Below are 25,038 nucleotides of genomic sequence, written 5' to 3'. Positions count from 1 at the left end.
AAACTTTTTTACTTTAAACTGCCTAAATTGCAATATATGAACAGTTGGCAGGGAACAAAATTACCTGCCTTGAGACAAAATTTCAACCCAATAAAAACGTTGTTTTCTGTGTGCCGACTTCAAATATTACAAGTTTTAAATATCACAAAGTTTATTTTTTCGATATAGAATTCAATGCGATTTTTTAAACATATTTTAAACGCCATTTTTTGGATAAGATCCATTTTAAAAGAATCGGTAAAGTGATTGGTCAGTATTCAGTTTAGTTTAATTTTCTATAGAAATAACTGAAAAAAAAACAATTTGGGCATATATTTTGGAAGAAAAACATTTTTTTCTTTAACTCGCTTACCATGCAATGTTGGGACGGTTGGTAGAAGACCTAATTACCTTTATTGGGACTTTACCCGAATCAAAAATGATTTTAAGTTTTTAAAATCATTTTTTTTAATTTTTATTCCAAGATTTGACTAACTTTTTGAAAACTACTCATGAAACACTTAATTGTAGGGCTTGTCATTTTTCGACTACAGCCATTTGACAAAAATTTGGTTTAGTTTTTCAATGAATGAAACACGATGGTTTAACACAATTTAAAAATCTTAGAAAGATATCTCTTCCACCATTTTTTAATAAAATATTCTTTTTTTTTTATTTAAAAGATATTTTATTCAGGCCTATTTGTGTACAAGCTTTACCTGGCCGATTTAGCTGAGTTTTAAGATAAATTTTTTTGTAATGGATCTCGTTGTCACCCTTTTTCTAGGGGAAGAGGAGCTTCCATCTTCCTCCTGCGAGGATTGAGGGGCAGTTTGTTCGTGGCTCGTCTCGTCATCCATTGCCGTGGTATTGTTGTTGATTTCGTTGCTAGTTGCTGTAGATGCGCCTTGTTGTACATTGTTTGCAGTTACTGGTTGGTTAGATGATAAGCTGTTAATTTCGTTGAAGGGGATGCTTCACTGTTGTTGGAGGTGTACTGGGGTTGCTTGGGGTTGGTGTGAAGGAAGCACCGTTGTCCTTTGGTATAGTTGTCTCCTTGTCCGGTTTATCACATGGCTTACCGTAGTGAACAGCTTTTTGGCAATATTGAAATGTGGCCATCTGATTGTCATAGGTAACAAGTGATTTGCACGGGATTCTTGTATCCTGGCCGAATGTCACATACGAAGGTATGTGCCTCTTCAAATGTATGCGTAATAAACGTACGCCATTTAGAATACCGGGGAAAAATTCTTCCATTTTTCCTTTTCGATAGAGAGAATCTCTCCGTGTTGGGACATTGTTTTGCGAATTTAAGGATCGATGACGCTTGAGGGAAGATCATGCACACGCACTTCTATAGCACTATCTTCCATATATACTGGAATGTTATACTTAATGTTCTCGTGCTCCACATAATGCACATTATTATTGTCTTTAGCGAATTGAATTGCATCCAACTCTTTATAGAACTGGATATAAACAACATTATTGGTCTTATTGCATTGAAGTAAATGCACACGTTTAATGTCAAGATGTATTTGCTCCTTAAGCAAACCTACAAGTTCTCGTATCGAAGGTCGAATTTTGCACTGTCTGAAGTCAACAATAATTGTATTCTTTCGTACCGGCGGTAGCTTTTGTTCGTTTGGTTCGTTCATTTCGAGATCGTTCTATTGTTCACTACACAATACTGTACTTGGTTTCTTCTGTCCCGAACGTAAGCGGTTTTGGTTTATCGACTGACTTGGATGAGATGTGAAAGCGAAATGACAAATAAATATTCTTGAAAGCAATCAAAAGAACATTTCATCGTTTGCCTTAACTATAGCAGTTTCGTAATGACCTATTTTTGAACTAGTTCTAAAAAATATATATACACTAGGCACAAAAACCTGTCTTAATCCACCTAGTGGTGTAAAGATGCATTTCTCATTTTCATTTTCTCCTGTATATTACAGGCGAAATTCCCCGAAATACTACAATTTAAATAAGTATAGAAAATAGTCCAAAAGAAATTCCGGAACTTTGTATGAAACCACAACATCTTTTATTTGAATCTAAGTTTGTAAAAATCAGTTTAGCCATCTCCGAGAAAAGTGAGTGACATTTTTCCACATTTTTAAGCATTATTTCCACATTTTTGGTGCATATCACCCTGTAATTCCGGAACCGGACGTTGGATCCAAATGAAATTATGGAACTTTGAATGGAATGAAGAGACGTTTAATTTGAATCTAAGTTTGTGAAAATCGGTTCTGCCATCTCCGAGAAAAGTGAGTGACATTATTTTCACAATTTTGGTGCATAACTCTATAGTTCCGGAACCGGAAGTCGGATCCAAATGAACTTCAGGAAATTTGTATGGGGCCATGAGACCTTTCATTTGAATATAATGACATAGTGCTCGTTGGTCGCAAATCATCAAAGCCGTTAAAAAGTTATTCAATTGACTTTTACCAACGCGAAACTTCAATTTTCCAACATTTCCATATTTTTCCTAAAAAACTATAGATATTTACTGACCACGTATCCAAAAATTAGCAAAATCGGTCGAGTAGTTAAAAGTAATGACTTTTGTGTAGAAATCGTGAAAATCGATTTTTTTATCCACCCTAACATGAAAATGACAAAATAAAAAAAAACGGGTGTAATATGTTTCGATGGAGAACTATTCTTTCAAATATTACAAAATTCTGAGAGATCGTAAGTCAGTTTCTCATGAAATTGCTGCATACGTAAAGTTATCTTTGTTTGAGGCACTTGAACTTGTACAGAAGCACAGTGTCTTCATCGTCATCAGTATGTCGTAAATTTGTTTATGTTTATCAATCTGACAAATGCGGAATTCATTTCGGCGGTGCGGTAATCCTATATTCCGACGAAGTGGTCTATCTAGGACTCAATTTTGACAGACATCTGATCATCAGGTCACGTGTTTACAAAATCAGAAACAAATGCTGCATACTTATCAGATCTTTATACTCATTGTTAATACTATCAGGATCAGTAATCAAATCCAAAATAACAAAGATTCCGTTGGAAGAGTTCTGTGCACATAATCGAGCTTACGTTTCGCGTTGCTCAACTTTCCAGTAGTAAAGTAACGAAACGAGAATGGTACTTACCCGGGCAATCTCCTTCCGAGTGCAGCAAAAATTCATAAAGTTGACGTTGACAAAATCGGCTCCATAGCAAACCGTTACAGTTTTCTCCTCCAAAGTATCCTGCGAGCCCATCGTGACAATTTGTCGCAGTTTGATATCCTGGGGAATGCAAACAAACACACAGAAAATGCAATGTCAATAGAAACAGCAAATTTATTATGAAGTGAAATTAATCAGTAAAAAGAGCAAATTTGATTGAATGTTGATGAGGTCATCCGAAACAAAATGATTTTTGATACTATGGAATCATATTTTTACTCGAACCCTCACCTCACCGCTGAAGAATTGAATATCATGAATTAGGTGCATTTTATTCGAGTATGAATTGAAGTCGTCCACAAAGAAATTGATAAATTTTCAAATCAATGGAAATTGAGGGCTTCACCTTCTGCTTCAACACACATCACAGCCATTTCTTTACGTACATAACTTTAGCATGGCTAGAGTTACAATTCTGTTGGCATACTTCCTTGTGAAACCAGCTAGTTTGCTAATTTGAGAGTACCATCAATAAAATCTACATCTAATAATTGTGTAATAAAACAAATATAATTGAAGTAATAGTCTTACCGCTTCTACTTTTATTTCCAGTACGTTTTCCTCAGTTTTTTCCACTTATTCATAATTTCATTTTTTATTTTTACAATGTGCAATGTCTTTTCTGACGTGCCGAACGAAAACGTGTTTTCGACTATTTCTGGCCGATGCAGGTATGGTCATTTAGAGGTTAGTCAAATTTTGTGCTAGGGCACATAATCGTTTTTATTATTTTTACGTTTCGTCTTTGACTCATCAGTGCAGAGCAGTTCAAATTGAACTGCTTAATGCTAAACTCGGCAGTTCAATTTGAACCGCTAAGCAGTGCTTAGATAGATGACCTCAAGGTAAAAGCCTCTAAAACCGAAACAAAAAAAGTGACGTTGCAATTTTCTTAATTTTCAAGTCTAGTCGAGACGACTCACACAAGGACCGCTTCTCTATAAACTTCGTGAAGTGAAAATGCCTTTCTCTTGTCATTCTTTTTCTTCACTGACCTAACATTTGACACAAACTTAAGAATATCCAATAACACAAATTAATTCAGGTAATTCACAAAGGTGTTATTTGACAATGACTGATTTTTCCGCAATATTTCTGAAACCGAAAGCATCACCAATAATACATTTGATCTTAACCATCGAACAATTTACAGCTTTCAGAAGAGCTCAAGAATCTCGAAATCAGTTGACCCATCTTGGATAAGAGTGTACGATTGACGGTTGTGCCCCGTTTTCGATCCGAACAGCTCCGCCATGATCTACTTACACTTGATACATTGTAGCTTCTAGGCGAATCTAAAGTCTAAAATGGTCTGAATCGATGGAGTCATGATCGAAAAAATCAAACCGGTAACGGGAAATCAGAAAACGAGAAGAATCTGTGACCATAGCTTTCAAACGAACTCAAGTTTGTCGAAATCGGTTAAACTATCGCAGAGAAAATTGTGCGGATCACTGCTAATAAAAGTCATTTTCATTGACTCAAATTAGGTGAAAATGACGAGAAATAAATGTCACTCTCAGCTCCGCTTGCAAATTATGAGAACGTGATCCATGTCCAGTCAACGACATATGCGAAACGGTAGTTTCAGAATTGTGTTTTTTTTTCTTTCATAGGCCTTTCTGTCATTTTCGGTCTTCGGTGAAAACCGTATACTGTGCAGTGTTGATAATCAACCAAAGATTTGAGATAGAGATAAGTAGAAAAATTGGTTACGTCATTTATATGCTTTTTTTTTGGTATCTTCGAAGCCGGGAGTCATTTTAACTTACTAACTAAACTAAAAATGCACCATTTAAATAAAGTAAGTGAATGACCTAACATTTAATAGCTGTCAAACTAGTCTGAATCTTTCTACATTGACTCATCCGTTTGCGTTGGAATTGAACGGATTTGAAAAAGCGGTTACGTCACTTTTACAATTAAATTGTAATTGATTTTTATTAGGCATAGGATTTGGTTTTCAAAAAAAAAATGTAGAAAACTGATAAGTTTTTTTTTTGGATTCGATAGAACGATCAATATAATTCAATGATTTAAGAGGGGGTAGGGTCTAAACGATGAAAAAAATAATATTTTTTTCCAGAATTATCGTTCAACAAAATAAATTCAAATGTTTTGCATGATAAAAAGCATCATTCGAACAACATTTTGTAATTTTTTCGTGGAAAAATATTGAGAAATAATTCGGTGAAGAGGTATTTTTGCTTCTTTAAAATCATGATTTGCGGTGTCCTTTGTATCTCAGCACAGACTAATCAGAAGAGAACAAATGAACGCAGCATAGCAAGAAGTTGTTCTAGACCCCAACGTTTCTGTTTGTTTTTTTTTCTTATTTTTTTTAATTTTTGGTGGATATTCAAAGTAAAAACTACGATTTTTACGCAAAAAAAGCCGCCATTTTCTAGCTGTTGAACCTTCCCAAAGTAACAAACAACGAAAAGAAAAACGTTGATGTCTGGTTTCTTATATGTAGAAAGTGTGCACAAAATTTGAAAAAAAAAATGGTGCAGTAGTTTTTGAATGACGATGGACACGGACTTTAAAAACCTGCTTTCGAGAAAAACGCGTTCAAAGTTTTTTATCTATAAAATCAATGGAAACAATTTATTACTTAAGGGTGCCCGTAGGGTCTAACATTTTCAAAAAATCATATTTTTTCGTTTATAATTTATTATAATGAAACATTTCCAAAATGTTTTTGGATGCTGGCCGCGACTCCACTTTTGATAGCCTATGCGCAAGGTCCAATTTTGCCACACTCGGCCGGTATTTCACGGAATGCTGCACTATTGGCTTCCAGTGCGTTCAGGAGCCTTAATATGACCCCACCAAAAATAGTCCTAAATGCGTTAAATCACACACGCCTAGCGACGGGCTCAAAACGTGAAATAAACTGTTCACCGAAAGTGGCTCAACATTTGATCATTGTTTCCCGTGCCGTGTGGGATGTGGCACCGTCTTGTTGAAACCACATGTCAGGCATGTGCATTGTCATTGATATTCTATCAAATATTCAGCTACTTATACATCTGTAAAAGTTAGGCTGTATTGAGCACAACTGCGATTGTGCGTGTCCTCGGTTTCGAATTTCAAAATGGAATTGAATTTGCAACAACGAGTTTGCATAAAATTTTGCGTTAAAAACGGTTTCATTGGTGCGACGACATTGCAAATGTTACAAGAGTGTATCGGCAGCGATAAGCTGAAGAAAACAGTCATTTATCAGTAGCATAAACGTTTCCTGAAGGGCCGTCAGTCTGTAAATGATGATGAGAGAAGCGGTAGGCCATCGACATCGAAAACCGACGAAAATATCAACAAAATCAAAGAATGGATAATCGTAGACCCCAAATTAACAATTAGAAAGATATCAGAGGAGTTAGACATTGTTTTTGGAACGGTTCCAGATATTTTTGGTTAATGATTTGGGCCTCAGGCGCAGCAAAAAACTTCGGCACCACTCAGTTCGCTTTCACATCTCATCCAAGTCAGTCGATATAACAAAACCGCTTACGTTCGGGGCGGAAGAAACCAAGCACAATATTGTGTAGTGACCAATAGGACTATCTCGAAATGAGTGAACCAAACAAACAAAAGCTACCACCGCTACGGAAGAATACAGTTATTGTTGACTTCAGGCAGTGCAAAATTCGACCTTCGATACGAGAACTCGCAAAAGACAATAACAATGTGCATTATGTGGAGCACGAGAACATTAAGTACAACATTCCAGTATATATGGAAGATAGTGCTATAGAAGTGCTTGTGCATGATCTTCCCTCAAGCGTCATCGATCCTTAAATTCGCAAAACTATGTCCTAATACGAAGAGATTCTCTCCATCGAAAAAGAAAAGTGGAAGAACTTTTTCCCCGGTATTCTAAATGGCTTCCGTTTGTTACGCATGCGCTTGAAGAGGCCTATACCTCGTTATGTGATTTTCGGTCAGGATACAAGAATACCGTGAATAACTTGTTACCTATGACAATCAGATGGCCACATGTCAATATTGTCAAAAAGGACCAAATGACAACGGTGCTTCTTTCACACCAACCCCAAGCAACCCCAGTACACCTGTGACAGCCACCAACAACAATGAAGCATCCCCGAAACCATCAGTATCCCCTATAGAACAAAGTAAACCAGCTGCAGTTAACAACCTATCCAACGTCTGTCAAATAAGTAACGATTGTTCCGCCAATAACAGTGATACCGAACCAATGGGCAGGAGCGTGAATAGTGAACCACTGCCCCCCCTTCATTCGCTAGATAACAGCGAATGCGCCTCTCCTCCAAAGAAAAAAATTACTACAAGATCCAGCAAAAAAAAAATTTTTTATTGTAAAACGCGTTAAGCTTAAGTGCAAAAGAGCCGAATATAAAAAACTTAACAACTGTTTTCCACAAGCAGTAATATGAGTGATTTTCACATTTGATACAAAAACATGTAAAATCATTTGTCAAACATATCTGACATGAATAATCGTTCTGTAGCAATTGTAAAACATGCCAATTTTAACAAATTTTAATTGCTACTTGGGATCGTTATCCGTGAGCATTTGACTAAAAACGAAACAAATACCATTCTGCAACCACCAAATTCACCTGATTTGGCTCCCTGCGACTTTTTCTTATTCGGTCGACTCAAGAAACCGCTCCGTGGAACGTGTTTCAGCACCCGAGATGAGTTTTTGGAAAAATCGCAAATGGCTCTGATGGCCTTGCCGTAAACTGAATACAAGAAATGTTACGATAATTGGACCAAGCACTGATATAAGTGTGTTGCAGTCGATGGAGAGTACACTCTCGATTTCGATGAATAATCTTGTATTTTAAATTTTCTGAATAAATTCCGGGAACTTTTTAATCAAGGTAGTATGTGATGTTTTCGGGTTTGCAGAATAAATTTACGAATTATCAAGTATTTCTCTCATGATAAATATGAAATAAAACTATGTGCTCAGTAATTGCAACTGAACTTGATTCGAGGGATGATCCTGCAACGTTTCCGTGTTTACATTTTTGTTCTTCACATCTTACTGCTTTTTAGACAAAAAGGATAACCGCACTCACACATAGAACAATCTCACCACCAGTGTAAATTTCAACATCGTTATGCGAGGTTAGCAATCTAGTGTAAAAGGTGATTGTCTTTCCCATCACACTGTGCTCACCACCTTCTAAAAATATTACATTTTACTCAGCACATTCCACCAGGTAATTTCTCTATTTACCGTGTTTTACGAATGTTGGATATCGCAAATACGCTGATGCTGTCATTCATTCGCTATTTTATATGTCATGTCATGTATGGCATCTTTAACTTCACTGTTGTAAAACCCATATTTCATTAAAAGTATCCATCAATTCCGTCTCTTGTTCTTCATTGCTCAAACTTGCTTATATGTGGGTGAAATCTCAACCACTGTGCTATCGGTATGTTTTCAAAAAAAGAAAAAGAGTTATTCAAACACTTGTCGAATACTCACATAAGGCAGCGAAACGATAATTCTAAACGAGCACCCAATTTTTCATTCTTCCAGTTGAGCGGGGACAGGACCGTTCTTACCCAATCCAACAGGCGTAAATAATGGGATCTGTATTTCAAAAAAAAACACGCATTTTCAAGAAGCGACTGAGATCAATCATATTGAACTGTATATGTATTTGAATGACTCCACTCCATCATAACGAATTTTGATTCCCACGTTTTTTACTGCTTATTTTCTGCGCCCGCTCTGGTTAGCCCGTGCTGTCGGTATCAACAATTTTATGCAATCCAATCACGTGCATGAATGCTTTGACACAGTGATAATATATGGTGATTTGGATGTCTTAGTGAATTTATGAATGATTGGATTTTCAATGCATGGTAATTGAAAGGATTTTCGAAATTCTGAATAGCATGATGAAAAATGTACCTTTCATTTCATCATTTGAAACCTTTAGTTAGAATACGATCTACTATCTACCTCTACTGTATGCACTGCTTCAAAGGGTGGCGCAGAAATCAATGCAAACGAATTGAATTTTTTCTACGGCAATATTTTCCTCCTGCTGCTTACTTTTTAAATATTTCACCCTACCGAAAGTTTAGCATAACATCAGTCGAAGAAGAAATTTCTTCTCCAATTTGGCAAAAGTACTTTCGAATGGAAACAATTGACTCGTACCTTTTTGTCACTTGCACCACCAGATTTTCCTTCAGGCGAAAATAATGTTCTGCTATCTTATAGATATATCTGGCTACGAACTTCTGTCAAGCTGTGGATGGCTATGAAACTCGGCTGTTAAATTTAATTGGATCATTTTCTCTGTTAGGAATTACACCATTTATGTGTCATATCAATCGGAACGAAGAGCCTCCAGCATCGGGTAATAATCGAAATGGTCGTTTATCGTATGTCAGTTGTAACCTTCGGAGATATATCTACAGCATTCCGGCAAACCGGAATTGATACATAAAACTGCTGGGACCTATTCTCAGAAAAAGACCATATTGTATAGCAGAATAATTATTTCAGTGCCTTCATTTATAACTTTTTTTCCAGTTGGCTGCTCTGTGGATCAAGTGCCATATTGGTAAGACTCTATCTAGTACTATACTTGGCGAAGTTTTAATGCATGTTGATTATTGTGATGTTTGAAAGTCATAGAATCGATCGTAAACATGAAACTGAATTTCAAGTTTTGTGTTTATAAGCGATTGAATGTTTTATTACCATTCAACAGTTACATAAGGCATCCTAAGAACCCTGTTATAAGCCAACCAACATGATACTTGAAAAAATAATGCCCATTAAAGTTGGGCTACCCAAAGATGTACCGTTTTATTCCTACAGAATATACCATCGTCATATAAATTCAATGAGTAAAACGTACCGTCAAAAGCAGCTATGAATCGAAATTAAAAAGCAGTTCTTGCCCTCCTTCCACCTACACATTTCAGCAAAGAGACTGCGGCAATTGGCGGAAATGACATAAAGCAATTTCCTCTGTTCGTCGTCTGTTCTGATGTTAAGCTTGATAAACAGGACATACCAGTAAGTCATGGAAGGAAACAGCAATAGTAAGTCAATGCATTTGGCGGCCCTAAGGTCTTGTTTAGACTGCATTGTTGTTTAATGCTAAGCCATGGATTGTATAGTGATATTTTGCTATTTTAGTTTACCTTTTCCATATCGATAGTCGCGCATATTTGGGAGGGATTCGCTCCCAACACAACCGTAGAAATATTGATTTAATTTGCCGCCCCCCATTGGCAATCATTCGACGTGAGATCAAATCGGCCGAAGCGGAGGAAGTACGGTATCGAATTGAGTCTACTTGCTGTTATTGGATCAATACAGGATTGAAGCGAAAACCGGAATCAATGGAAACGCAAAAAATCGATTATATATGCTTTGGCGTTTCACGATTAACCCCAACCAAGTGCAGTAAAAAAAATCAAATTGATTTTAATAAGGTCGTCATATTTTTTAAATGAATTTATTTCTTCGGCAAATGGCTAGTGATTTCAGATTAAAGAGAACAAAACCTGACCGATGAACCTCATCAATACATATAAATTGTTAGCAATGCTGATTGAACGAGGATCATAAATAACAAACACAGAAGAAGAGAAGCACTTTGGGTGCACCGAAAATTGTCCATTTGCGGATAAAATGGACAACAAAAAGGATTAAAAAATTGTATTGTACTTTTGCTGCTAACTTGATGTCGTTTTAATTCGCAACATCAAAGCACATACATCGATCAATACTGCGCTGCTTCATCCGTGAGGGTTAGTCCATTGTCATGACACTAGTTTCTTTTTTTTCCAAAATGACTCCGGTGTTCCGGGTCATTATTCCCTTGAAGCACCTGATCTTCAAGGGTGCTTCAAAAAATTTTTAGTGGTAACTTCTTCATTGTTAAAATGAAACTAATTAAACTAATGGCAAATGTTGGACAGGTTTTAAATAAAACTATTTACACATAAATTGAAGATGCAAATTACTTTGAATTTCGTTTTTAAGGTTGATTTTCTAATTGTTAGAAAAGTATGTAGCTATTTTGCCTTTCTCATATAAAAGGGCTATACAATCACTGTTAAAACCGACTTTTAAACCGAGGCCCGGAGGGCCTCGATCATTCAACTCAGCTCAACGAACTGAGCAAATGTCTGTGTGTGTGTATTTATGTATGTATGTATGTGTGTATGTGACAAATAATGTCAATAATGTCATAGATGGCTTGAACGATTTTCACAAACTCAGATTCAAATGAAAGGTCTTACGGTGCCATAGACCACTATTAAATTTTATCCCGATCTGACTTCCGGTTCCGGAATTACAGGGTGATATGCACCAAAAAAAAAGAAAAAAAAAGTCACTCACTTTTCTCAAAGATGACGGGATCGATTTTTACAAACTTAGATTCAAACGAAACGGTCTTATGGTTCCATAGATCGCTATTGATTTTCAACCTTTATATGACTTCCGGTTCCGGAATAATGGCAAAATGTGCATTACTATGAGAAAATGCGCACTAAATTATCTCGGAAATTTCTGAACCGATTTTTACAAACTAATTTGCTAAGTAAGTTCATGAGTATTTTTTTACAAGCGATGGCGAAACGAGATGCACATTTTTATAAAATTTTTTGGACTATTTTGACAGATCTTGTTTATTGGTGGATATGTAAATATCCAAATAGTTGGTGAATTACACCATTAAAAAATGATGAATAAGCCCATCACTCATACGGAATTCGGAAATTGTTTGAGCTTCCGCAATCCTGCATTGTGCTAACCTGGAGAAATCCTCATGAAGAAGTCCACAGAGATTGGTTATAAAAAATAACACTTTTTAAAGCAATATTCCAAAAGTTGTAAATTTAGTGACTCTGATCAAGTGCTAATAAAACAACAAACAAGAAAAAGGGTCGAATTCCACTATATGAGTCTCATCACTCACCCGTTAACCAGAGTTTACTGCCCACTAAAAATTAGCGAATCACTGGTGTAATTCAACAGAAATCTAAATTTTTCAAAGGCTATAACTGGGTAAGAAGGTGAAATCCTACCCGAAGCAAATTCATATTGTCATACCACATTTGAAAGAGTTTAGACTAAAGACGATTTTCCCAACTATCCAATGTTCTTTTGCCCTATTCGGTTTCTTACTTCACGTGTGTCACGTATGCAACAACTTAAAGCGATTTCGTCTTACGAGGAATTTTGTAAAGGCAATGGGTATCCTTGTAACTAGCAGATAACTTACAAGAATCAGCTAACTATGGAAAGCCGTGTACATAGACACCGAACAGATCCCTCGAACCAGAAGCAACCGTTCTACTAAAGTATCAAATGAACTATTGCAAAATAAGATAAAGGCCCAAAAAAAGACCCCTCGACGATGACGAAAAAAATAATGAAGATGCTATTTGTAAACCAACGGCTCCCCAATCCCCGATGTAAGGGAAACAGAACAAGCAACAAGTAACAGCAAAATCCAGTAAAACATTATTTCGTTGATTTTACTTACACACAATGTATTATGATAATTTAGCTTTGTTCAGAGAAAATAACCTGAGTAACACATGGGCTGAAAAGTCCCGGACCTAACACATAGATGGCGCTAGTTTAGTTGTAGTAACCTTCAAAACACAGCTGTTAAAATTTCATGATATTCTATTCATCCGTTTGTGAGTTATTGTGCTAAGAGTGACGCTACTTTTGTTATTTTCAGAACAATGGATCAAAAACAATTTCGTGTTTTAATTTTACACTGCTTCTTGATGGGAAACACTACTGAGGCTGTAACACCGGAAGAAATAAAAAAAGTCCACAAAATCGTTTTGAATGATCAAAAAATGAAGCTGCGTAAGCTGATATCGTAAAAATATCAAAAGAAAAGGCTTTATATTGCATAAGCATTTGACTATGAGAAAGCTCTGTTCAAAGTAGGTGCCGCGGCCCGTTTGGTATGAGGTCATTTGGCATAATACCGTTTGGCATAACGCCGTTTGGCATAATGGTTATTTGGCATAACAGTCATTTGGCATAATGGTCATTCGGCATAATGCCGTTTGTCAAAATAATAAGTGGATTCGCAATATTTTAATCTAATGTAAATTTTGGTTTGTTTTTCGATCGAGTGATGTTTTGCAAGGAAAACTCGAACGAAATGTGTGAATTTTATATTCGGTCCGAATATTTCGATAATATTAGGTGAGATAGCAATTTTTTTTTATTTTTAAATTCTGTAGTAATTAGCACACTACCTTTTATATAAGCAACTCACAATGTTCTGTTCGTCATAGATGATTCAGGTCGAGACAGCCGAAGGCCGCGAGTGCGCCGTTTACCCGAGTTGCGAACGTTTGCCCGGATTACCCAAAGCTAAGAGTTATACCTCAGTTAAGTCTGAACGAGCGGCAGCGAGGTCGCACAGCAGGTCATTAGAAACGATGAGGCGTAGCCGCATTAGACCTTTCAAAATTGCAATAAATTAGAACAATTTCTATCAAGCAACGTATTCATCTGTTATGCCAAATGACTGTTATGCCAAATAACTATTATGCACAATAACCATTATGCCAAACGACTTTATGCTAATAGTGGTAGCCAACAACAACGAGCCAACGAGAACGTGTTGATGATTCTGAGCAGTGTTTGGCCATGTTTAAATGTAACAAACCGGAATTTTGGCGACGATATGTGACAATGGATGAAACATGACGACTACTGGATGTTCGCAGACCAGAAAAAAATGCTCGTCGGCAAGAAATTTCGTACAAATGAAACTGAGACCTATTTCGAGGCAAAAGATAAATCGTTCTACAAAAGTGGTATCAAAATATTAGAGCGGCACTGGAATGATTGCGTTGCTTTTGATGGATATTACGTTGATAAATAAAGTTAATTTTGAGCCAAAAAAATCTTGTTCTCTTTGTTTGGTCCAGGACTTTTCAGTCCATGTGTTAGTATAAATTACTGTTACTGTTTGTTACTGTTCTTGTTACAGAATCGTTGCGAGGATCTATGATTTCTAACTTGAATTATGAGTGTTAGAGTCGTTTAAGCTAGGCTCGCTTCACAGCTACTATTAAATCTTCGATCCAGTTTGAAGTTTAGATGGCTGCCTGATCCGGAGATACAATTGCATAAATGACACAACCGACAATCCGAACATTTTTATCGACTCAATTTTCTTGGAGAAGTCCATTTTGGCAGGCTGTCAATGCTCTCCAACCACTCTGAAGTCAACCTGTAGAACTCATATGTGATGTAATGGACTCGCATTTTATCCAACGTCTTAAAACGTCTTGCTGTATTCCGAGGTGATAACGTTGATCTTGTCGTTCAATTATCAATGTTTCTTCAGTTATGAAAATTACGTCGAAGTAATAGGAGAAATGCGTTGAAATGTTGCTCGCGCATCGCGAAAATTTACACTACTCATATACCAAATTAGCGAAATTGATGAATGTATTGCAAATGTTCGGAGAACATCGAACATAGTGACTAACTGTTCCAAGAAAAATCCCATCCTCTCCTTCCTAGATGTCGCAAGTATGCTGGGAATATCGTCTACAACCGTGCATCGAGCTAAACAATTACTTGAACTGTTGACTTGCAAGAATATGACGTACTCCTAATTGAGTAGATACGCTAAACAAGGCGAGCCGTGTACGATCGCGGAAGCTGTACATGAAGTTATTGACGAGGTTTGTTTGCATGGTACAGAATAATGAAACCTACACAGCAAAAAGTTATGAAATTTACAGGTGACTTAAATCTACATATGACACAATTCTTAGAACATAATCCGTGAAACGACTGAAATTTGCAATAATGTTTTAAATATACGCCCGTATTTCAAGCAAACGACAATCTCATCGCGACTGGAACCATCAACCAAGTACAGACTTGTCTAGGAAAACGTCTTTTGCCTTCACTCAAACAACACAATTATTCCTTTATGTTTTGCCGGGATTTGGCATCTTGCCATTAGGAAAGAAGACATGGACTGATATTTCATAAACAGCGTCCTGTTTGTCGCACAAAGACATTTCCCAACACACCACAGGTCTGCTCAAGAGGAAAATATTGAGTCATTTTGAAGCGGAGCCTAAAGGAACCTTAAGCGAAAGACAGAATTAAAGAATTTACATTCGCTAAAAAGGAAGCATGAGTGAATATTTTTTCCTTTAGTCTGTAAGAATTGGACTAGAAAAATGAACATGATTTGATTATTTTGTTTTCATTTAAAGTTAATAAAAACATTTTCTAATAAATTTAATGAAACGACTGTACGTACAGTATATACTTAATGTTCAAAACTCATTTTTTATCAATCCTTCAACTAACCGAAATGGCTCACTTGAGAGGTTCACTCAATAAAGCACATTCCGTTTCGCCTGACTGTCATCTCGTCTTTAGTGCTATCGAGCGTGAAATCTGTCATCATTTCCACTCTCGTTCCTGTGGAACATCGAACGAAATATCGCTCTCTGTTCAGTTCGGCAAGCAAAAATGTACGACTCGAGTGGTCGCTATCCGAATGAAAACCCAGACTGTCTTCTATTCACCCATCTCAGACTTACTCGTGGCTTTTTGGCATATTGGCCCGTACGCACATCCCGGATCGTGGCAATGTCAAGCAGATCCATCTCATGATTTTGATCGACCCAGTACAGATAGAAACCTTTTGCGTCCACACGAACCGTCACCGGAGTTCCGTTGCAAGAGTCCTGTAAATGATGAAAAAAAACACAAATGAGGTTGGAGTAGAATTCAAGGACAATTTAATATATTTCGATTATGAATTCAACAATTTTCACGGTTACAGTATTTGCTTATAAAAAAGTTCTGAGAGTAAGAAAAAAGTAAATATTATCCATGCATGACAAGTAACAGCCAACAAGCCACATTTCGTTTTATGTTTTCCTAAAGTCCTTCAGCTCCACTCGGAAGTATCATGCGGGCTTCGTCACTATGTATTTCTCTTACATCGCACACTCGGAACAGACAAGAATCAATGAACCGGATTAAGGATGCCTTTGAACATTGACGAGACATTTCGGCAGTATCTGCCAATATTTCCATCCTTTGTGCCAATTTCTCTTCTATTCTTTTCTCCCGGCTCGTTGCACTTTATCTGGTTTGTTCGTTTGTGTCATTTCAGGTCAATGGTATATGAGCTGACATACAGTTTCATTGCGTTCATTCCGATCAAAGATTGTCTTTACGCTTTCGGGACATTTGATGTTTTGGCTGATTGGTTGTGTTTAGTTCTTCGGAAACTCCACTCAAAACACAGAAACCTATCGATAACCACACAAAGCAATTTTACTGTCAGGTTTTAAACTGTTGGTACTTTAAGTTTCAGAAGAACAAAGCTGTCGTGTGGATGTGATTGGATGAGTTTACGTCATATTCCAAAACGCGGTAATCATTCTATCAGACTTATAAAGAATTATGCAATTTTCCATTTGACTATTGTTCAGTTGGGGTGGCATCCATACGGCTTTCAAGCGTTGAGAAATTAATGTTAGAGTTACATTAAGTGTATGAGCCAATTTTGCTTGCATTTGGTTTGGGTCTTCGTCCAATAACGCCAGCGATTTCTCGTCCTCAAGCTTTTTCGCAGCATCTGGATGTTTTTCGAAATCACTAGTTTTTTTGAGTTTACAAAACCATGCCATAGACGTTCTAATCAATGGAACATGTTTACTAATGCTTATGACAGACATGTGATATCGGAATCAGTGTACACCATGAAATCACATGTCTGTCACCCTGAATCACTGTGGTATCACACGAGCATCATGATACAACGGTGATTTCCGTACTACGGTCATTTATCGTTGTACTGTTCAAAATCACTCATGAAACAATATGTCCTTCTTCTGAGTATCAAATAATAAACAAGCTGCGTTTTATTTTGAAAAAAAATCTTGGTAAAATGCCAACAAGCAGCATAAAACTTATATACTTTGTAACATATTTTCAAAAAGCAGTCAAACCAAGAAATGTTCATAAATTTGGTGAAGTTTTGAAATATAAATAAGGAAAACAATTTATTCATATTTGTACAGAAAATCAGCACTATTGAGTAATTGTTTTCTATTCAATAACAAGTAAATTTATGTTGAAATGGATTTAAAAACATATTTTGAATGCACATGTGGTAATAATAAACGATAAATATCCAATACATCAATAAACCAATTGTGTAATCATTCTGTTTATTGATGACCTATCGAAATTCCATTCACGGATCCGATTTTCGTGATGAATAAACTGTTACGTTGATAGAATTTTTCTGAAATATGTGTGTTCCATGCCGTTTCTGATGGTTACATACTAATAATATCTTAGATTTATTTACTATTTTGAGACTCAATGTTAATAGTTTATGCGCTTTTATTTCTATCGTCAATATGCGGGTGAAAAAGGAATTATGACTGAACACCTTGAAATTTATGAGGATTTGGCAAAAGTCGGCAAGATTTACAAACAAAATTTAGTGATTGATCACCTTTTTGGTAGAAATCAGGGTCGTTGCATAAAAAAAAAGTTCTCGTGTTCCGAAAATTAGTTCTGAAAGCCTTTCATATTTCCTCCATTTTACATTTATATTTGTTTTATATTTTTATCAGTGAATGTTACGGCAGAACATCAAAATTATGAACATCTAACTTTACCTAATGCTGATTATATTTCAACAATTATTGAAAAAATCCTGTATCCCAGAACAAACGTGTCGAAAATGTATTTTAAAACCACAGAATTTGATATGAGTGATACTGTCATCCAATGAACACTCACACACAAATAGTTTAATAGCTAAGAGAGACATTGATTATATCTGTCATAAATTAGTTGCTTGTAATACACTTTAAACCGCAATAATTTTTGGTTTCTATATTATCGATCATCGGAGCTGGGAATTTAAGCTAAATTTTGAGTTGTTTCGTTTCACAAGACGTTTATTCTGTGCGCAAAACATGTCTGTCACCTCATCGTTGTACGCGTGCAACGTTGTACAGGAATCATTGTACGGAAATCACATGTCTGTCAGCGGTATAAAAGTTTTCACGAGTAAGCGATGAGCTACAACTGTTATTTTTTATTGATGAGATGTAACGAAAGTCGCAAATGCGATTGGCTTGGGACGGAGCTCCTCATATTCACTGAGGTAAACAGGTATAACGCTATTATTTCGATAGAATGGGTATTTTGTTGGGTTAATGTTAACTCTTCTTAATCTACCTAGTGCTGAAATAACACCTTTCTCTTGCCATTTAAATAGTTTCATCAAAATTTTTATTGCAGGGGTCATTTTCGACACAAATTTATACGGATTGATTCGAGTAATTCACATTAATCTGCTTCAACGCTTACGTCGCTTATTCGCAACAATACATTTGGACTTAATCATTGGCCTTATTCTTAGAAAATCCAGCGGATAAAAACTGCGATTTGTCGGTTACGTCACTTATTAGATTAGATCAAACATTGGCGTAACTACCGGAAAGCAGGGAATTTAGCATGTCCTGGACCCCGTCACTTAGGGTCCCTCAACGCTTATCACCCGACAGGGAAGTCTTTTTCCCTGTCCGTTTGTCCTTACAATCGAGTGACCTTGCGTGAGAGAGGACTAGAGAGAAGTCCCGCAAGCGCGCGTTCGTTTACATGCAGGACCCACTCTGAAGTTATTTTATCGTGAGCTTCTCCACAATAGCAAGTTTCCTGAAAAGTAGTCTCATATATTCGCGAACTAACTGAGAATAAATCTCATTATTTCGCGGTCCAAAAGCTGCGTCCTCACCACACGGCTGTACTTATTCCACTGTTCTCAAACAGGAAATATTCGTTATCATCTTTTCAAACTTTTTCCATATCCTATGCTTGTCGAAATTCGATAAGTTATCACCGAGGAAACTAAGCGAATAGCAAAGATGATGAGTTGTTGATTTTTTTTTGCCCACCACACTCTCCCACATCAAAGAGCTTCAATTTGTTAAGCACCCTGGTAGTGGACGCAAACTAATCTCAGCTAAAAAAAAAATAATCTGGCAAAATACTACTAAAAGAAAGTCTTACGTTACAATACGCTGAGATGTTTGTATTTTCATGATGTGCAATTAAACTTTATTAATAAATATTGCGGAATCCCAGTGGAATTGATTTCCTTTTAAGGGATCCACAATGATACAGGCTAACTAAAAAAGAAATATACAAGAATGAATTACTGTTGACAGTTTGTAAAACAAGGAATAAATTAATGAACTACATTAATTAAATATCTCGTTCAGTCTATGCTTAAAATGATACTTCAGTCTAGCCCCGAATAAGGCACGGCTGGATGTTCTTTGAATGTCAAGTGGAAGTGCGTTATATTTTATTGGACCAACAAAAAGAATCCTTCTTTGACCAATGTTTGTGACTGCTCGAACGCAAAGCAGGTTGTTACTACGACGTGTAGTTTGAGAGTGAGTTAAAGTTGGAAACTGTAAATTATGGTGAGTTGAGGGGTTGTGTAGGATATCATGAACGAACAGTAATGTTTGAACATCACATAAGTATGCCAGAGGTAAGATGTTATGGGTATTATCGGAGTATAACAATAAGCTTGAAAACAGTAGGGGTTTATTGAAGATGATTTTGAGACACCTGTTTTGAAGAGTTTGATTTTTTTTAGATGAGAGCTAGCGGCGCGACCCCACACCGATACCAAATAAATGAGCTGTGAATGGATGTAAGCAAAATAAAAGTTTAAAAGTGTTCGCTTAGGAACATATGACTTGACCCTCCACAAAATACCGCAGTAGGATGCCACATGTTTTTCAATAGATTTAATATGGTGAATCCAGGTTAACGTGGGGTCAAAATATACACCCAAATATTTGAAACAGTCCACTTTTTCAATAATATAATGTCCCAATTTAGGATGACGATGGATTGGTATTATTTTCCCTATAGACCGGAAAATCATATATTTAGTTTTTAAAAGATTTAAGGATAATAAATTTGCACTAAAATATTGATCTAAAATACTTAAATCGATTACATCACTTCTACCATTATGTCAGCCATTTGATCTAGACAAACACACACAATAGTAGCTTTCATATGAGGCAAGAATTGTTGAAATCGATTGAGCCATTTCCGATAAAATTAAGCGCATAGGAAAAAAGTGCAGTTTGTTGAATACATCACTTATGCCATTATATTTCCGAAACCGAAAGTGATAGCCATTTGAAACTTGGGTTTGCGAATATTACCCAAGAGCATATTTCACACGAGCCTAAGATTGTTGAAATCAGTTCAGTAATCTCTGAAAAAAATCATCGGATTCAGTAAAGAAGCTGGTAATACATGCATATGCATATATATTCCGATCTCGTTTAGCTGAGTCGAATGATAAATTATACTAGAGATCACCGGAACTCCAATAAAAATTCGGTATTTCAGTAGTTCTAATTTTTTTATGAAAAAAGGCAAAAAAATCCGCGAAAAACCTGTTTTAAACCACCTAGTGGTGTAATGATGCCTTTCTCGTATCATTCATACTATCATATAAAATACTGTGGTATTCTTAAAAATAATTTTCTTCGATTCTTAAAAGAATAACCGAAATCGGTTTGTTTGACCGTCTACTGATAAAAACTATCAATTGGAAAAGATTTGAGGTCGATTTAGGAAATTTTTTAAGGTTTTTCTCCATTTTCAGTGATGGTATACAATTTTCACCCACTTTACCCTATATATCCGGATCCGGAAGTCGGATCCGCATGAAATTCAGGAATTACGCATGGGATCACAGGATCTTTCATTTGAACCTAAGTTTGTGAAAATCGGTCGCGCCATCTATGAGAAAAGTTAGAACACATATTTTCTTTTTTTTGCACATTTTACCCCATAACTCCCGAACAAGAAGTCGGATCCAAATAATATTCAGTAATTTTTTATGGGACCTCAAGACCTTTCATTTGAATCAAAGTTTGTGAAATTCGGTTCAGCCATCTCCGAGAAAAGTTAGTGCAAAAAAACGTTACATACACACATACGCACATACACACACACACACATGTATATATATATATATATATATATATATATATATATATATATATATATATATATATATATATATATATATATATATATATATATATATATATATATATATATATATATATATATATATATATATATATATATATATATATATATATATATATATATATATATATATATATATATATATATATATATATATATATATATATATATATATATATATATATATATATATATATATATATATACACACACACACACACACAGACATTTTGCGTACTCGACGAACTGAGTTCGAACTCGGTTCGAAAGTCGGTTTTCACAGTGATTGCAAAGGCAAAAAGACTAAAATTCCATTCCGTTGACATCCAACAACACAGAAAGAAATAGTGAAATTTATACGACATGTAAATCAATAGTAACATGGGTTGAATCGAAATTTTGATTGAAAACCTTCATCGATGCAAAACTAAATTGGATTGCATTGAATTTCCAATGAATATAACTGTATCTTTCAATTAACGCATAGTTTTACGATTAAATTATATTGAAACCTACGGAATTGTAAAGTAACTTTATATTTAATTACCTGCTTCAAATATGTGCATGAAAATAGATGTAAAATCATAAAATATTTTTATCCGTGAATCCTACCGATCAACTTCCACTAATTCCCCTAGTATCAGAGTATAGTTTTTTTTCGATCTCAATCAGTACAAAAAGTTTAACAAACATTCCAACTACTTCAAGTCGATTCGAAGAAAAGTCAACTTTCAGACAAAACACATCACTCAATAAGCCGTGTGACTGACACACAGATGGAGCTATCATTGTCAAATCCATATGATGTTTATGGAGTACCAATTTTCAAAAGAGTATGTGTGAAATTTCATGACATTTTTATTGACATTCGTTAAAGTTAAGCTACTTTTGTCATTTTCGAAACAATTGATTCAAAACAATAACGTGTGTTAATTTATAATTGCTTCTTGAGGAAGAAAAGATACTGTGCTAGCTCTGCAATGGCTTCAAAATTGTTATCCGGACTCTGCTTCAACAACAACGTGTTGATGACTAAGAGCAGTGTTTGGCTGTATATACAAGTAATAAATCAGATTTTTTGTGCTGATATGTGACAATGGATGAAACATAAATCTATCACTTCACAAAAGCCAGCTGTGAAGGTTATGGCTTCAGTATTTTGGGATGCACATGGTATAATCTCCATCGACTGCTTTGAACAAGGATAAACAATCAATAGCGAATACTACATAGCGTTGAAGGAAAAATGATCTGATAAGTCGAAGAAAAAATCACTGTTTCGCCAAGACAATTCAGTGATTCTCAATACAATGGCAAGGCACAAATCTCCAAATATCAAGGGGAACGTGCTATTTGAGCCAATTTGTTCTGATAAGAGTTGGAATGATTGTACTGCTTTTGAAGGAGATTACTTTGATTGATAAAATCGAGCTTTGGTAAAAAATATGTTTTTTAGATAGTCACATGACTTCTTGAGTGATGAGTTGTTAAGGCTAGCTTAGAACGGGTCAGGGTAATTTCAAAATGATCGTATCGTTAAATGCCATTTCATCGAAAGGATCATTTCGCCGAATCCTTAAACTGTATCAATATCGTATTGGAATTGATTTCGAATTTGGAAAAACGAAAAGTAATAGTGTTCAAACTGTTATGTTTACCCAAAATCACCAATTTAAAATGAATTCATTCCCCCGTATTTTATTCAAAAAGAAAAAAACTCTTTGAATTAAACTTTTCAGATTGATTTATAATTCTCTAAATGGCAATTACAGGAGAGTAAGCGACTGAACTACAAAGCATCAACGCATTTGCATACGTAATCCGCGTATTCGCATAAAAAACGCTTCACTTCAGAAATTTGCGTAAAAAAAACGCGTTACTTCGTAAATCCACGTAAAAAACCGCACAACTAAAGAATCTTTATTTTTTATGCCAAATATCTTACAAATGCATAAAACTTTCGGATCTGGTGTTATAGCCAAAAAAAATTTGACAAAAATCGATTTTAGGAGATTATTTGATTTTTTGATGTTAAATGTCTTAGAAAAGCATGAAATGTTAAGATATAGTGAAATCTCAATTTTTTTTTGAAAATTGTAGACTTGGAGAATTTGAGACCGCGATGCTTCGGAAATCCGCGTAGAAAAAAATCGCAAGATTGAAGAATTTTTTTTATGCCGAATGTCTTAGAAATGAAACGTGATCAGATGTAATCTAAAAAATTTTTTGTTTAAAATAAAATCTAAAATTTTGTAAGTGTCAGAGAGTTAACTAAAACAAATTTTCGGAATAACACCACATCTCGACGTTTCATGCATTTCTAAGACAAACCAGAAAACCGCGTAACTTGGAAATTCGGGTAAAAAAGTAGCGTAAAAAAAACGCATAAAAACCGCATAAAAAAAGATCTCAATGTATTTAACAGCAAATGTTTGCTTTTTACCTTTTTTTATAAATATAAAAAAAACTCGCTCAAACTTGAGAAAAATTTTCCGAGGCCCAGAGGGCCGAGTGCGTGTTGTCAACAAAGAGGTCGAGATCTCAAAGATGACTGGAACGATTTCGATCAAACTAGTCGCAAATGAAAGGTCTCCCCGTCACCCAGAACGCTATTGAATGGTTTTGAGATCGGATGTTTACTTTTTGAGTTGTTCAAAGTTTTAGGTCAAAATTTTCAGTATTGTGACAATATCTGTCACAATTGACCTTGAAAACAGAATATGTTTTTAGACTTAGATTCCGCACGGTAATAGCTGTTCAACAAGCCATAGATTGTCAAAATCCATCCATTTTTAACGGAGATATCGATATTTTTGTGTAAGCGGTTTTTCTCCTTATTCTAGTAGTAGGAATTTTACGGGCTTGATGTGAAGGCGATGTTTCGAAGCAAAGTGAAACACGATTTTCAATAATCTTTCATATAATTGTTCCTTAGCACCTAAAAGACTATACACAGCATACTTTTTCATGACGTTTCGATTTTAGTACAGTTCATTTTTGGCAAAGATGGCAGTATATTCAAATACAAAACAATTTCATATTTATATTGATTTATACTGCTTGGAATAAAAGTTCCTGCAAGCACACAACTTCTTACACCCTTATACCATTCGAATCAGTTCGTCAAGTTGAGTAAATTTGTGTGTATTTTTCCCGGAGATGGATGATTTCTACAAATTTAGACTCGTATGAACAGTCCTATGCTCCCATATAAGGTTTCTGAATTTCATTTGGATCCATCTTCTGGTTCCGGAACTACAGGATGATATATGTAATAAAATTAAAACAATGTCACTCATTTTGCTAGTAAATGCCTGAGCCGATTGCGTCCATCTTACATTCAAATAAATGGTCTTAAGGTGCTATAAAAACTGCTTGATTTTTAATCAGACTCGGATTTCGACCAAATGAACTTATTTCAGTTTTAACGGTATTCGGTTTTCGTTTCCGGTAGGTATCCAAAAATTGTATGTGGAACGCACTACGATTTCTCTAAGATGGCTACACTGATTTTCAAAATATTCGAATTTATTGAAATGGTTAACAATCCATTAGGCGAATTTAACCGACTTCGGCTACACCGATTTTCGAATTCCGTTTCCGTTTAGGGAATAGAGAAGCTGAAAGACGGCCACAACGAATTTAATGAATAAAAATTCAAATTAAAATAAATTCATGGTCCCATACAAAATTGGTAAATTTAATCCGGTTACGACTTCCAATTTTAAAAAT

The 25,038-nt window shown here is 35.6% G+C and overlaps 1 protein-coding gene across 3 annotated transcripts in view; it reads right to left on the bottom strand.

Annotated features, from left to right (window-relative positions):
* The window catches only part of LOC131430868 (1-phosphatidylinositol 4,5-bisphosphate phosphodiesterase classes I and II), a 340,169-nt gene that overhangs the window by 136,273 nt on the left and 178,858 nt on the right, over nucleotides 1–25,038 (bottom strand). For all 3 annotated transcript variants that reach the window (XM_058596106.1, XM_058596107.1, XM_058596108.1), the window contains exons 3-4: nucleotides 15,780–15,926; nucleotides 3,108–3,245 (exon numbers count right to left, since the gene is read on the bottom strand). In XM_058596106.1, coding sequence (XP_058452089.1) covers nucleotides 3,108–3,245; nucleotides 15,780–15,926 — 285 coding nt within the window. The remainder of the gene's footprint in view (nucleotides 1–3,107; nucleotides 3,246–15,779; nucleotides 15,927–25,038) is intronic.

Source organism: Malaya genurostris, chromosome 2 (assembly GCF_030247185.1).
Source record: "Malaya genurostris strain Urasoe2022 chromosome 2, Malgen_1.1, whole genome shotgun sequence".
NCBI lineage: Eukaryota > Metazoa > Arthropoda > Insecta > Diptera > Culicidae > Malaya > Malaya genurostris.
Note: the sequence above shows the minus strand (reverse complement) of the source record. Positions and strands in the feature narration are given on the sequence as shown.